Below are 16,020 nucleotides of genomic sequence, written 5' to 3'. Positions count from 1 at the left end.
ATAAATAAATCATAGGTAGAAGGTTGACAGCAAAATAAGACCTCCTGGTCCATCTAGCCTGCCCTGATACTATCTCCTGTATTTTATCTTAGGATGGATCTATGTTTATCCCAGGCATGTTTAAATTCAGTTAGTGTGGATTTACCAACCACATCTTCTGTAAGTTTGTTCCAAGCATCTACTATTCTTTCAGTAAAATAATATTTTTCTGATCTTTCCCCCAACTAGCCTCAGATTGTGCCCCCTTGTTCTTGTGTTCAGTTTGCTATTGAAAGCACTTCCCTCCTGAACTTTATTTAACCCTTTAACGTATTTAAATGAGAAAAGTTAGATTAAAAAGTTAGATAATAAAGTTATCTAATGAGAACATTAGTAAAGTAATGATAAAAAACAATAGAAATGTAGCACAGGGACGGCAGGCACAACTCTGTTGCTGAAGTTTCTACTTCCACTCTTTGCTGGTTTGTACTTCCACAGCTTCTGCTCCTTCATTGATTCCTCTGTTTGCCTCCCTTTCTCTCAAGTCTCTCTCTATTTTCCCTTCCTCCTCCTTTCTCTACTTCAGTGTTTCCCAACCTTGGCAACTTGAAGATATCTGGACTTCAACTCCCAGAATTCCCCAGCCAGCATTCGCCAGCATTCGCTCTCGGTCCTTCCTCTACCTCTCCTTCTGGCTTGCCCCACGGAAGCCTCCCTTATTCCCATTGTATGTCCTCTTTATCTATCCCTCGCTTTTTCTTTTCTTTCCCGCCGAAACTTCTCCCTTTTCAAACCCCCTTCTCCTCCTCCTCCTCCTCTTCTCCCCGCCTCTTCCTCTTGTCTTCCGGGCGCGCCGCCTTCTGGGGCTCTGGCGGAGCTCCAGCCTCGGTCGCTTCCCTAAGTCTTTAACAACTCGGAGCTCAGGTGGCCTTCGCCGGTAGCGCCGGGCAGCTTGGAACCGAGGCTTCGGCAGCGTCCCGACTCCAGCTGACTCCTCCCAAGCCCTGCGTGCTGCTGACGGCGGCGGCGGAGGCCGGCGGAGCTCCAGCTGCGTTTCACAGCCAGCAACCGAGCAGCTGGAACCGCGCGAGCCGGTCCCGCTGATTCAGCCCATCCCTCAGCAACTACTATATTTTGACTTCAGCGCTTAACCTTCCCAACAGCTGGTGAGTACTAGGCATTATGGAAACTGAAGCCGAACAAATCTGGAAGACAGATTGAGAAAGATTACTATGGAGATACAGTAGTAGAAATCAACATCTGGGATATACCCTGAGTTCCCTTTGACGTGCGGGAATAGGCACGCTAGACTCTATAATGCTGTACTAATTTGCAGAAGCCTAAGTATTTATTATTAACCTTAAGCCCATAAGCACTATGGAATGTATGACATTTTGCTTAAATAAGTTTTATATACTTTTTATTATTCAAGGACAATTTATTGGTTTCAATAAAGGATTAAGAGAGTCTTCGGAGAGGGGTGGCATACAAATCTAATAAATTATTATTATTATTATTATTATTATTATTATTATTATTATTAATGCTGGGCTCATGTGATTGTTGATCAGTCCCCATTACTGTAAATGTGTAATGGGAGATTAAAAATATGCTGCTCAAAAAAATAAAAGGAACACTCAAATAACACATCCTAGATTTGAATGAATGAAATATTTTTCTTGAATATTTCATTTGCACAACTATTCCATTTGCACAACAGCATGTGAAATTGACTGTCAATCAGTGTTGCTTCCTAAATAGACAGTTTGATTTCACAGAAGTTTGATTTACTTGAAGTTATATTCTGTTTTTTAAGTGTTCCCTTTATTTTTTTTTGAGCAGTGTATATAAAATTCATTTTGTATAAGTTTATTTTGGGCTGCTTTATTGATTGAATGTTGAATTTACAATTTCTATTACCTTTTAAATATTTCTAATGTTTTATTGTTGATCTGTATTTATGCAAGAGGATTTAATTTTAAAATGCAATCTTAAATATTTTAATTAATTGAATCAATAAAATGGGAACAAAGGAATATTTTGAAAAAAATGGCTATGATAGTAAAGAGAAAAAAGTCTGGATAGTGCACAGGGAAGTACCTGGAGAAGGTACTGCAAATAGAAGTAGGATTATGGTAAAACAAAGCAAAAATAGTATCAATAATAATAGGTGCTTGGGTGCAATTCCAAAAGCTTGGAAGCAGTTCCAAGCACTGGAGCAGACTTGAACACCAGCATTGGCAAAATCACCATTAGTTAATTGCAAAATGCAGCTTTACTTGGAACAGTTCACCTCCTGTGATACCTTTAAAAACATCAAACAGTACCTCCCTATCTCAGGTCCTTGGAAGGATTCATTCAATAAGTGGATAAAAATGCCAAGTGCAGTTTAAATATCTGCTTGACTACAACAACCCATAGTATTGATAACAAGGCCTGACAGGAAGAGAAACCAAAATGTCAGTCAAGGAAAGCTCTTGAAATCAGCAAATGAGAAGGTTAAATAAAAGTCTTTGAAGAATGGCTGCGGGAACTGGGCATGGCTTGTTCAATGAAAAGAAGGACCAGGGGAGACATGGTAGCATGTCCAATGTTCCAATATCTCAGGGGTTGCCACAAAGAAGAGGGAGTCAACCTATTCTCCAAAGCACCTGAGGAAAGAGCAAGAAACAATGGGTGAAAACTAAACAAGGAGAGAAGTAACTTAGAACTAAGGAGAAATTTCCTGACAGTCAGAATGGTTAATCAATGGAAAAAGCTTGCCTCCAGAAGTTGATGCTAGTTGCCCAAGTTGAACTTAGTTTTCTTGATAATACTGTATAATGAATAAATATAACTTCAAAACTCAGAACGTTGTTCATCTGTAGTTTTATTTATTAACATATAATTTATGTGTTGTATAATAATAAATAACAACATTCTTAATTTTCTTCAATGATTTCAGCACATGGAAATGGAGTTTTTTATAGGTTCAAGGTTTATAGCTTTACAGGTTAATAGATTGATTTGTTGTAACTTTTTCATATGCTGATTTGTTAATTCAGTAACTGAATTTAAACATGCCTGGGATAAACATATATCCATCCTAAGATAAAATACAGAAAATAGTATAAGGGCAGACTAGATGGACCATGAGGTCTTTTTCTGCCGTCAGACTTCTATGTTTCTATGTTTCTAAAAATAATCTTCCTTTTAGCTGTCTGAGAATTACTGTATATCACGTGTACTCCAGCAATGTTAACTAATGCTTTGTATCTGTCATAGTAGTGAGAGACCTAGTAATTATTGATGAAATCCAAAATCTGGAATTTCCAGTTCACAATAACGGTGAACTGGTAATTCACAGATAATTACAATATTTGTTAATAGATAATTCTCTTCAAAAATAAGATAGTTGCGGTTTTGTTGTCACATTCACTCAAATTGACACTCTAGTCCTTAAGGTCCCTTGCTTATTCAATCTGTTTTCATCTTGGTAAAGCAAATGGTTAAGCTAAATGCTTTCCAGGTAGGAGTACAGTATTAGGAAAAATACACATTTGATTGCAAAGTAAAGAATACTGAAATATATTTTTCTGATTGGTAAGAAAGTAGTACCCTATGTTTAACTAGCACAAAAGGTAAAAATGGAAAGGTTTCTTCTTTTTTTACAGTTTTCGAGACTTATGCACAGGAATGTATTAGTTCAAAAGTGTTTCCTAACGTGGTACCCTTCAGATGCCCTTCTGTAACAAAGTGATTAGGCACGAGTCCAATCCCTACTGTATGTTGAATTTTCCATTTTTCTCTCTTTCCTTTCCTTTGGGAAATAGGTAATATGTTCAGACTTCACTGTTTCTGCCAATACTAACACTTTCATTTCTTGACAGATGTCACTTAACTTGGTTGATGCAGATTTATTTTTGGAAGAGAATAAATTCAAGCAATATTGCACAGAATTTCTTCAATATTCACAAAGAATTGGAGATGATTGGCAATGGAGAAGCATAAAGGTATGGACAAACTTCAAGTCTTAAGCCATTTATAACAAAGACTTCCTAAGAGTAGTTGTTAACAAGTTATGATTTATTGTACTTTTATATTTATACTGTTAAAATATCCAAATTTATGTAATTCGATTTCTGAAAGCTTTTCTTCCAAGTAGTTTAGTTCTTACTTGGCCTCTGATTCTTTTTTTTAAAACACTGTTTTTCTTTTAAATTTTATTGTGGCATTTAATTTCAGTTGTTAAATACAAGTATTAGTATACTTTCAACTAAATAAAAAAACAAAATTAAACAGAGGTTGAGAATTGGCTATTCTTTTCTTTTATCAATATTTTTAACTTGCTTTTGAAAAGAAGCTGAAAATTACAAAAATAACCAGTGTAAACTCTTTCTTCTTAGATTTTTTACAACAGCATTCATTGTTATAGCAATTAACTGGAAATAAATTTATTCCCTAGATTGTCTTCCAATTAACAAAAGCTTCCATTCCTTTTTACCTGGAGAAGTAATTGTTTTCTTTATAACAAACAAAAATCTACAGTGATGAACCAGCAATTAAAAATCTAAATAAAAAGCAAAGAAGTAGGAGGAGAATTTAAAAGTATTTAAGTGTATATGCAGAAACTGCTTGCTTGGAGAAGAATATTTTATGTTTACAAATCACTAAGGACAGGGCTTTTTTCTTTTTAAGAGAGATGGATTTTTTTGAAACTGTGTTTTCCCTTTGTGAAATGCTTTGATGATATTTACTTATAACTAGGCAAGCCTTGTTGACAGCCATTTTGTGAATAGATGTGCTTTTGCTGTAGCCATATTGCTTGCATTTAGAACAAATGACCCAAAGATTGGATGGCACTGCTTTAATTATTGCTTTAATCATTATACGTTTTCCTATAAGTGCTCTACTCTGCTGATACTGAAATTTCTTTACCATAAATGTAATACAAATATGATAAGTACATGTTTTGCACAAAGAAGCTCCTAGATTTAATTTCTATCATCTGAAGATAGAATAGGGAAAAATGCTTTTTGGCATTCATGGAGAGCTGCAGCCAGTCAATGAATTGTACAGCGCAGTGAACTAGATGCACCAGTAGTGTGACTTTACAGAGGATATTCATGTATGGTTTTATAATTGTGTTTCAGTTCCAGGACTTTGGGCCTAGGTCCTAGTGGAAGAGGGATAGCAGCTTTTAGATACATATTGTTGTGGTTGGCTCTGGCCCAGCTCCTGCCCCAGGGAATGTGAAGGTGGAGGCAGGGGAAACGTCAACATGTCCTAGGCCTGTTTTGTTGCCGGCAGAGTCAGGGAGTGCAGTTTCCTCGGACGAAGAAGAAGGTGGGGGTGACTTGGAAGAGGGGGGCTTGGCACACAGCCCAGGAAGCCAATCACCATTATCTTCGGTTGATTCGGATGACAAAGTGTTAGACCCATGCAGGCGCAGTCTTATCCATCGAAGAGACCAATTGAGGAAATATTACAGGAGATAAGAGAGGCCACCTGTGTTTGGGTGGGGCTCCAGTAATTGGAGCTGCTGCTATAAATAGCAGCATGCTAGTTTGGCCGTTATGGAAGATTATCTGATCTCAGTTCTTCAGGATCGTGCCTCGTTGTGTCTGAACTTTGTGGATTTTTCACGCCTTTGACACCAAAGCAGAGTAAAGTGTGTGTGTGTTTCATTTCGTGGGAAGCTTCACAGCTACTAGCTAAGTACTTAAGGACTGATTAAGGGACTTGTACAGCCGACAAAGTTGTTTTGGGGAAGAGTGCTCTTTGCAATACAAAAAGGGTGCTTTGTTTCCCTTTTTGTATTTGAATTTTGTGATAAAGGACATTCTATTGAATTTTCAAACGTGTGTGTGTCTGAAATTTGTACCCTTGAATTTTCGGGAGGCTTCTACCAGAGAGCCCGGCAGAACACATATGGACACCTACAGTTTTCTCTAAATACAGTGATAGATAAATTATTTGTAATACCGTATATGCAGTGGCCGTAACAAAATATAGTGACATTCTTGAAATAATATTTGTAAAGTTTATTTTTTTAAAGTTTTTGGTTGCTCGTTGATTCATACGAGATTGTTTATTACAACTTTGGTATTCTTGCTATTAGCCAGTTTCAGTGCTTTCACTTTTTGAGTTTCCTTCTAGTCTAGAGGAGTCTGTCAAACTCCCGGTCCAGGGCCAGATGCATCATGCACTGGCTACACCCATGACTGGTTTAACGAAGAGGAAAAAAGTCCCAATACATCACGTGATGCTGCCATGACGTGATGAGTTTGACACCCCTCGTCTAGACAAAAAAAGAAAAAAGAAAAGATGGAAAAACAAATTTTCGCCTGACTTTTTTGGAATTCCAAAACTTTTGTCAAACTATCCTTGCTGCTTTATCCACAGGCTGTATTTTCTCCAACCAGCTACCACTTCCCATAGATATTTTGTTCAGATTGTATTTGCTTCTAATTAGCTTTTCAGCTATATTCCTCTTTCACATGTGTCTGGATTCCCATAATGTTAAGTCCATCCATTCAGTACAGAAGTGTCCAGCAATCCTCAACATTGAGGATTTTATCATTGCCTAACATTTCTGCCTGTTACCTATTTTTTTCCAAATATCTGATGGGCCTGTTCCAGGGGTGAAATTCAGCAAGTTCTGACAGGTTCTGGAGAACCGGTAATGGAAATTTTGAGTAGTTCAGAGGAACGGCAAATACCACCTCTGGCTGGCCCCCAGAATAGGGTGAGAATGGAGATTTTGCAATACTCTTCCCCCAGGAATGGGGAGGGAATGGGGAGTTTGCAGTATCCTTCCCATGCCAGGCCCACCAAACCACGTCCATAGAACCGGTATTGAATTTCACTCCTGGCCTGCTCTTAGGTATTTTAACTGGATATTAAGCTGCTAGATGTTTAACCTAGCAGCTGAGTTGATACTAATAAGAAAAAAAAACTTTACACCTAGACCATTTTATATTATGCCACCTCCATCAGGACATCTGATCCTGCCACAAATGCATATTAAAGGAAATTTACATTTATTTATGCTTAGCACAAAGTTCAAATGAGATTTATTTAATACAGTGTGATTTTGCTTCTAATTTTAAATATATACATCCAAAATTGCCAATTTGTTAGATTGAAAGCAATGTTTAGTAGGGGACTTTAGAGCAAGATACTGAATGTGTAGTTTGTTTTTCCTACCCAATAAATGTTTTTGTACAACTTAGATTTGGTTTGCAACTGTAGTCTTTATGGCATGTACAATCATAGTTCATTCCAGCAAAAAGTACGTTCTGAGTTTGGCTCATTAGGTTTTAGTGGGAACTTAAAGTAAGATGCCAGTAAAAGCAACTAAGGACAAGGTACTTTTCTTGAAAAGAATTGGTTTTGTGTTCACATGTATTCTGACAAAAGTATGTTTATTTATTTTAGGTGAAATCTTGAAAGAAATACTAAAATGGCCTATAGCACTGTGATAGATAGATAGATAAATGTGTAGGCAGGCAGGCAGGCAGACAATGTGGCTTAGAGGAGATAATTAATATGCTGATAAGAGTCATATGTTGATTTAAAATTAAAGCAGATGAAATAAACTCTTGTCAGAAATGATACATTATCCAAAAAGTTAAATTTATAGTTACATTGCAGACTTATCAAGTAATTTAATGGTACATTAATGGTGTTTGAGATTGAATAGAATCCTTTTATATCAGCTGTTGCACATATGCTTGTTGGATGTATTTCTCTAAAATAAAACGTAATGAAACAGCTAATAAAAACCTCAATTTGTTTGTGCTTTCTTTGAGAAATGAGCTGTTAATATGCAGCTACTGTTTATTACCAACCATGCATTTTAGTTGTCTTTCAATAGATATTGTTACCAGGAATCCATGCTGTGTTACACATTTTAATCCTATAACGTCTTTTTTTTTTAAACCCACCCATGTCACGTTTAATTTTCTTAAATGAGCTAACATGTAAGAAATTTGTAACTAGGTTTGGTTAATAATACCTGGAGCATGATTTTGTTTGCAAGACTTTTGCAAAATCTAATAAATAAATAAATAAATTCCCCCTGCCCCCCATTTTATGGTATAGTGGTAAATTTACTGTTTCTTTGTTTGTGCTGGAAGGGACCCTGTGGGTCTTCTAGCCCAACCTCCTGCTGGTGCAGGAGACCCTATACCATCCCAGACATATGGCAGTCCAATCTCTTCTTGAAGGTGTCCAGTGTTGGGCGTTCACCACCTCTGCAGGCAGGCATTCCATTGGTTGATTGCTCTCACTGTCAGAAAGTTCTTCCTTATTTCCAGGTTGAATCTCTCCTTGGTCAGCTTCCATCCATTGCTTCTGGTCTGGCCCTTGTGTACCCTGGAAAACAGTGTGACCCTCTTCTTTATGTGGCAGCACCTCAAGTATGTTTTGGTTTTGAGTCCCTTTATCATTCTGGTTGTTCTCTTCTGTACTTTTTCCAGAGTTTCAATGTCTTTTTTGTAGCATTGAGCCCAAAATTGAATGCAGTACTCCAGGTGTGGTCTGACTAGAGCATTATAGAGTTATATTATTACCTCCATAGGCCTAGGTTGTATCCCTCTGTTGATGCAGCTCAAGATTGTACTGGCTTTTTTAGCTGCTGCTGCACATTGCTGGCTCATGTTTAGTTGATTGTCTACTAAGACTCCTAGATCTCTCTCACAGTCACTTGTGTTGAGTGTGGTTTCACCCAGTTTGTATGTATGTTTTGGGTTTCTCTTACTTAGGTGTAGGATTTTACTTTTCTGTACATTAAACTTCATTTTGTGTGTTTGGGCCTGCTGTACAAGTCTGTCAAGATCTTTCTGTATCCTGAGCCTATCCTCTGGGATATTGACCACTCCCGCAAGCTTGATGTAGTCTGCAAATGTAATTCATTAATTCATTAATTTAATTCATTAATTTAATAGATGATAAATCTATTGGAACTAGGGGTTCAGGTGGGCTTGTTGCCCACGTACCTGCCACCTAGCTGCGTGTCATCGGCCCTGCCGGCGCTACTTGAGGTTGGCGGTGGAGTTCCCCAGACTTGGGGGACTTAAATCTACCGTCACTTGACGGGTCCTCTGGGTTGACGCAGGAGTTCATGGCCTCCATGGCAACCATGGACCTGACCTGAGTAATTGAGGCTCCAACTCATGAGGGGAGGGGCATGCTCCTGACATGGGGTTCCTCTCAGAGCAGTTGAATAATGATCTGAAATTAAGTGGCTTAGATATCTTGTCTTTGCCATGGTCAGATCATTTTCTGCTACAGCTCGATTTTAAGGCTCCAATCCTCCCCCGCAGGGAGGCGGAACTGATTAGGAGGCATATCAATGACCTTTTGGAATGTTCTTCTGACCTAAAGGATCTCTTGAAAGACTTCCCTTGCTTTCCATGTCTGTTTCCATCTTCAGTGTCTTTAGAGATATTATTAAAATACTGCTTTCTCTCTCTTCTAAAAGCTCTCTAAAACTCCTTGTTAAATTCCCTTCTGATATGTTTGTCCTTTTTGGCTTTGGCTTTCTTCTTTACTTTGCCATTTCCACTGTTTGCTCTGACATCCAGTTTGCTTTCCTCACTTTCTTCATTTTTGGCAGTCTTTTTTCCACATTCTTCCTTAACAACTTCTTTAAGTTCATTACATAATTCTTCTAGTTTTCTGTTAATGAGGAACAGAAGTTCAAGTGAATCCTGATATGCTCCTTGAAAATTAAAAAAATTAAATTTATTAGATTTGTATGCCGCCCCTCTCCAGAGACTCGGGGTGGCTCACAACAATAAATAGTGGCTACATTGATAGTTTTCAACTTAATGCCCACAGTTGAGGCTAGAATTTCAATTGTTGCAATATGGTTGCAAAATGAGAAATCATGGGATTACATAAGAACATAAAAGCCCATCGAGTTCAGCATTCTGTGTCCCACAGTGGCCCACCAATTGTACATGGGGATCTTGAGCAGAAAGAGAAGGCAAAAACCTCCCTTTCCCCTGACCCCCAGCAAATGGTAGTCAAGGGAATCCTGCCTGCCTCAACCAACATAGAGGCGGTACATGGACATCTGTTTCAATAACCACTGATACACTTGGCATCCATGAATCTGTCTAATCCTGCCTTGAAGCTATCAAGGCTGACAGATGTCATGACCTCTTCTGGAAGTGAATTCCATAAACCAACGACCCTCTGGGTGAAGAAATATTTCCCTTTATTTGTCCTCACTTTCTTACATATGAGTTTTAGGGAGTTCCCTCTCGTCCTAATATTGTGTGAAAATAATTTTTTACATCACTTAGCGACTGCAATCTTGGCAATCCAGGTTGCTGTCATTAAGTGAGATTTACCAGTTGTTAGCCAATTACTCAACCTAGTCTAAACCATTTTGGTTTTAGACCCTTCTAGGTCCAAGCTTCAACTTCCCCTACCTGTCTATTTCCCCTCCATCTTTGCCCTTTCGGCTATCCTAGACCCTGCCCTGTAGCAAGCAGCCTTGGAACCAGGCAGATCTGGGGCTGCTTCCCATGCGTTGCAAGCCCGAGTTGAATCTCAGTCAATCTCACTTTCTAGCACTCTGCTGCCTCAGATGACCTTAGTGGTTGGCTTGTTTTAGCTGCTGCTGAGGCATGTTTGGCCTGGCTGCTAGTGATACGGGGCTGAAATTGTGTAGTGAAAAAATAAAAGCAGATGGAGCTTAAAGAGGCCTCAGCAATTCCATTGGGGGTATTTTTGCTCTGAGAAAAGGTGGAGTTGGAGGGAGAAAGGCATGAAAAATCCCTTCCTTGAGCTGGAATGTGTTAATGTTCTTGGGATTACTTGTGTAATATGACATATTCAGGTTTTATGCTGTGAATTTATTTGATTTATGAAATTTTAATCCATGTTTCAGTAGTAAATAACACATTCCAGTGTGAGGATAATTAAAAACCAATGACAGTATCTTTTAAGCAGTTGAAACTTTTAAAACTAAAATATTTCAAACCGGCTTAAAAACAAGCTACTTGATAATGATTAATAAGACCAGAGGGCACAATAGCACAAAGATAAACTATACCCAGGTGAACATTGTGACCCTGGATATTTCCGGGGAAATTCCACTACTGGGGTACTTGAAACAAAAATGCCCTTTCTGTGGTTGCAACACACAGGAGAAAATTGCTGGAAAATATGGTCTTCTCAGTAGATCTTGACAGACAGTTACATAAGGACACACACATACCTATAGATATCCAGGTTCGTATCTGATAATGCTTCTGTGAATTTGGCTTGATAGCAAATTGGGAATAAGCACTAACACTAACACTTAAAATAGATAAAAACATGTTAGTGGTGCTCCCTTTAAATGAACATGTAAAAGTTAATAACATTTGGGATAAAATACTATTCAGGATACTAGTGACTCTAGTTTCCAATATTTAGATTCAGTTTACAGGGATAATATTGTCAATGGTATCAAAAGCTGCCATTGAATCAAAGAGAATAAAAAGGTTTAATCTCTCTTTTTTTATATAAAGATCAATCATCAGTGATAGACCAAACCAAGGATGATTTGGTCTTATAACAGATTTGATCCTGTAACTGGGCGAGTAACCTAAACTGAGATATATCTAGATCAGTGATTTTCAACCTTTTTTGAGCCACGGCACATTTTTTACCTTTACAAAATCCTGGGGCACACCACCAACCAAAATGACACAAAATGTCATTTTTATTTTTATGTCTAGGTAAGGATTCTGATAAATACTAGAGTTCTCCCTGAGGTTGTGGGTTCAAATCCCATGGTCAGCTGGGTGCAGGGGTCTTGGTTCTGTCTGTTTTGATGGTGTATATAGAGATTTGAGCTCTTTAAGAAGATGACCCTTCAGGAGGCTATATACAATACAGATAACATTGTGATGCATTATACAGTGATCCCCCGGTTATTGCGAGGGTTCCGTTCCAGGACCCTCCGCAATGAGCGAAATTTCGCGAAGTAGCGCTGCGGAAGTAAAAACACCGTCTGCGCATGCGCGATCTTTTTTAAAAATTATTTTAAGTCCGCGCGTGCGCAGACGGTGGGGCGACGGCAGTTCGGAGGCTGGCAATGGTTATTTTTCATGGTTTTTTCCTGCTCTCAAGTTCCTAGCTCTCAGTGAGTAAACTTGCCACTTTTGATTTTAAAGTCCATTTTTAACATGGTTTCTTCTGGTCAAGTTCCTAGCTCTCAGTGAGTAAACCTGCCACTTTTGATTTTAAAGTCCATTTTTAACATTGTTTCTTCTGGTCAAGTTCCTAGCTCTCAGTGAGTAAACCTGCCACTTTTGATTTTAAAGTCCATTTTTAACATGGTTTCTTCTGGTCAAGTTCCTAGCTCTCAGTGAGTAAAACCTGCCACTTTTGATTTTAAAGTCCATTTTTAACATGGTTTCTTCTGGTCAAGTTCCTAGCTCTCAGTGAGTAAACCTGCCACTTTTGATTTTAAAGTCCATTTTTAACATGGTTTCTTCTGGTCAAGTTCCTAGCTCTCAGTGAGTAAACCTGCCACTTTTGATTTTAAAGTCCATTTTTAACATGGTTTCTTCTGGTCAAGTTCCTAGCTCTCAGTGAGTAAAACCTGCCACTTTTGATTTTAAAGTCCATTTTTAACATGGTTTCTTCTGGTCAAGTTCCTAGCTCTCAGTGAGTAAACCTGCCACTTTTGATTTTAAAGTCCATTTTTAACATGGTTTCTTCTGGTCAAGTTCCTAGCTCTCAGTGAGTAAAACCTGCCACTTTTGATTTTAAAGTCCATTTTTAACATGGTTTCTTCTGGTCAAGTTCCTAGCTCTCAGTGAGTAAACCTGCCACTTTTGATTTTAAAGTCCATTTTTAACATGGTTTCTTCTGGTCAAGTTCCTAGCTCTCAGTGAGTAAACCTGCCACTTTTGATTTTAAAGTCCATTTTTAACATGGTTTCTTCTGGTCAAGTTCCTAGCTCTCAGTGAGTAAAACCTGCCACTTTTGATTTTAAAGTCCATTTTTAACATGGTTTCTTCTGGTCAAGTTCCTAGCTCTCAGTGAGTAAACCTGCCACTTTTGATTTTAAAGTCCATTTTTAACATGGTTTCTTCTGGTCAAGTTCCTAGCTCTCAGTGAGTAAACCTGCCACTTTTGATTTTAAAGTCCATTTTTAACATGGTTTCTTCTGGTCAAGTTCCTAGCTCTCAGTGAGTAAACCTGCCACTTTTGATTTTAAAGTCCATTTTTAACATGGTTTCTTCTGGTCAAGTTCCTAGCTCTCAGTGAGTAAACCTGCCACTTTTGATTTTAAAGTCCATTTTTAACATGGTTTCTTCTGGTCAAGTTCCTAGCTCTCAGTGAGTAAACCTGCCACTTTTGATTTTAAAGTCCATTTTTAACATGGTTTCTTCTGGTCAAGTTCCTAGCTCTCAGTGAGTAAAACCTGCCACTTTTGATTTTAAAGTCCATTTTTAACATGGTTTCTTCTGGTCAAGTTCCTAGCTCTCAGTGAGTAAACCTGCCACTTTTGATTTTAAAGTCCATTTTTAACATGGTTTCTTCTGGTCAAGTTCCTAGCTCTCAGTGAGTAAAACCTGCCACTTTTGATTTTAAAGTCCATTTTTAACATGGTTTCTTCTGGTCAAGTTCCTAGCTCTCAGTGAGTAAACCTGCCACTTTTGATTTTAAAGTCCATTTTTAACATGGTTTCTTCTGGTCAAGTTCCTAGCTCTCAGTGAGTAAACCTGCCACTTTTGATTTTAAAGTCCATTTTTAACATGGTTTCTTCTGGTCAAGTTCCTAGCTCTCAGTGAGTAAACCTGCCACTTTTGATTTTAAAGTCCATTTTTAACATGGTTTCTTCTGGTCAAGTTCCTAGCTCTCAGTGAGTAAAACCTGCCACTTTTGATTTTAAAGTCCATTTTTAACATGGTTTCTTCTGGTCAAGTTCCTAGCTCTCAGTGAGTAAACCTGCCACTTTTGATTTTAAAGTCCATTTTTAACATGGTTTCTTCTGGTCAAGTTCCTAGCTCTCAGTGAGTAAACCTGCCACTTTTGATTTTAAAGTCCATTTTTAACATGGTTTTTGGCTCTCATGTCCTCCTTCCATCCCTCCCTCCTTCCTTTAGTAAAAAGCACTTAAACAATGACAGAATAAAAAAACCCAGCCCTCACCTGTGTTTGAATTTCATTCACTCAGTCATTCATTCATTCTTCTCTATGCCACTCAGTCCCAACACTTTCAACCCACAAATTACCATTTCCCATCCCCTTACTGTACCTCTACCTGTAACCTGTAACCTGTACTGTACACATTGAATAACACTTAGTCATCCTGATAGAAACAATAAAAATATTTTTTTACATTTTTTGGGGGGGGGTTAGCATAACTAGGATAAATCGGGATCTTCTTCTATCACCATGTCTACAATGGACGCTGCAGGTGATGTTGTGGCAGACCTCTTGGTTTTCGTGAGAAACATAGTTATGGGCAGTTGTTGGCGCGTTTTCTTTTGCTTGGCTAACAAGGCTCTGTATGGTGCAATGGTGTTGTCAAGGGAGGCCTTAAAGTGTATAGAGCGAGTCATGTTGGGATCCCAAAGTTCCGCCATGCGTTGCAGATGTGCAGCAGTTCTGTTCATTTCTGCAAGCCGCTCTAGCGTTAGGCCAACATCTTCTTCTTCCTCAGCTTCTACAACTCCCTCCTCTTCTTCACTCGCTGACCTGGTCAGCTCCTCCAGATCTTTGTCTGTCAGCGGTAGGCCATGCTCATCTATCAAACCATTGACTTCCGCTGGTGTCATGTCAACGAAGCCTTCTCCACCCAGTGCCTGTGCCAGCTTCACAGACTTCTGGACTGCAGCATCTTGGATTTCTTCGGGAGCAAATCCCCTGTGATCATGCACCACTTCTGGCCACAATTTCTTCCAGCAGGCATTCATTGTCTGCGACTTCATATCCACTAAGGCACTCTGAATGTTCGTCAGACAAGATGCAATTGTGTACTGACGCCAGTAGGCCTTCAATGTGAAGTTTGCATCAGCATCCATTGCTGCCACGATGCTTCCAAGAGAATTGCGCGTGTACAGTGCCTTAAATGCGCGGATAATACCTTGATCCATCGGCTGGATAAGCGATGTGGTGTTTGGTGGCAAGAATTCGACTTGCACCCCATCATGTTCATCTGCCAGATCATCATGGCCTCCGGCATTGTCCATTAGGAGAAGCACTTTGAAATCTAGTCTTTTGGCAGCCAAATAAACCTGCACCTGTGGGATGAAGCAGTGATGAAACCAGTCCCGCGTGAGGGGTTTTGTAATCCATGCTTTAGGATTATGCATCCAGTACACTGGCAATGCATTCTTATTTCTGTTCTTGAGGGCTCTTGGATTTTGTGACTTATAAATTAGCCCTGGCTTCAGCAAAAAGCCTGCTGCATTCCCACACATGACCAAAGTCACTCTATCTTTCATGGCCTTAAAGCCAGGGGCTTTGGCTTCATCTTGCATCAAGAAAGTCCGTGAAGGCATCCTCTTCCAGAACAGGCCTGTTTCATCCATGTTGAACACCTGTTCTGGATGGTAGTCCCCTTCTGCAATTAGATCTCTAAAGGTGTGCCGGACAAAGTTTTCAGCTGCACCTGTATCTGCTGAGGCAGCTTCTCCATGCAATGACACACTCTTTAGGCCATAGCGCCGTTGAAATCTGTCAAACCACCCTTTGCTTGCTGTGAATGTGGCTGGGGCTGAAGAAGCAGAAGATGTTGATGGCTGGGGGTCTTCAGAGTCATCTACAGAGAATGACAGGAAAGGGAGAGAGAAGTGACTTGAATGAAAGCATACAGTCTTTCCATCCCTCCCTCCCTTCTCTCCCTCCCTCCCTCCTAACATCCCTCCCTCCCTCCATCCATCCATCCTTCCATCACTCCCTCCTTCTCTCCCTCCCTCCCTCCTTCCCTTCTCTCCCTCCCTCCCTTCTCTCCCTCCCTCCTAACATCCCTCCCTCCCTCCCTCCTTCCATCACTCCCTCCTTCTCTCCCTCCCTTCTCTCCCTCCCTCCTAACATCCC

The 16,020-nt window shown here is 39.4% G+C and overlaps 2 protein-coding genes across 2 annotated transcripts in view; both read left to right on the top strand.

Annotated features, from left to right (window-relative positions):
* The window catches only part of FAM151B (family with sequence similarity 151 member B), a 786,337-nt gene that overhangs the window by 743,591 nt on the left and 26,726 nt on the right, over positions 1-16,020 (top strand). The window lies entirely within an intron of this gene.
* ATG10 (autophagy related 10) overlaps positions 694-16,020 on the top strand; it is a 134,914-nt gene continuing 119,587 nt past the window's right edge. Inside the window, exons 1-2 of the mRNA XM_070743103.1 lie at positions 694-1,145; positions 3,849-3,971. Of these exons, the coding sequence (XP_070599204.1) occupies positions 3,849-3,971 (123 nt within the window). The 5' untranslated portion in view covers positions 694-1,145. The remainder of the gene's footprint in view (positions 1,146-3,848; positions 3,972-16,020) is intronic.

Source organism: Erythrolamprus reginae, chromosome 2 (genome assembly GCF_031021105.1).
Source record: "Erythrolamprus reginae isolate rEryReg1 chromosome 2, rEryReg1.hap1, whole genome shotgun sequence".
Taxonomy (NCBI): domain Eukaryota; kingdom Metazoa; phylum Chordata; class Lepidosauria; order Squamata; family Dipsadidae; genus Erythrolamprus; species Erythrolamprus reginae.
The sequence above is the reverse complement of the archived record's forward strand: the minus strand, read 5'-3'. Positions and strand labels throughout refer to the sequence as shown.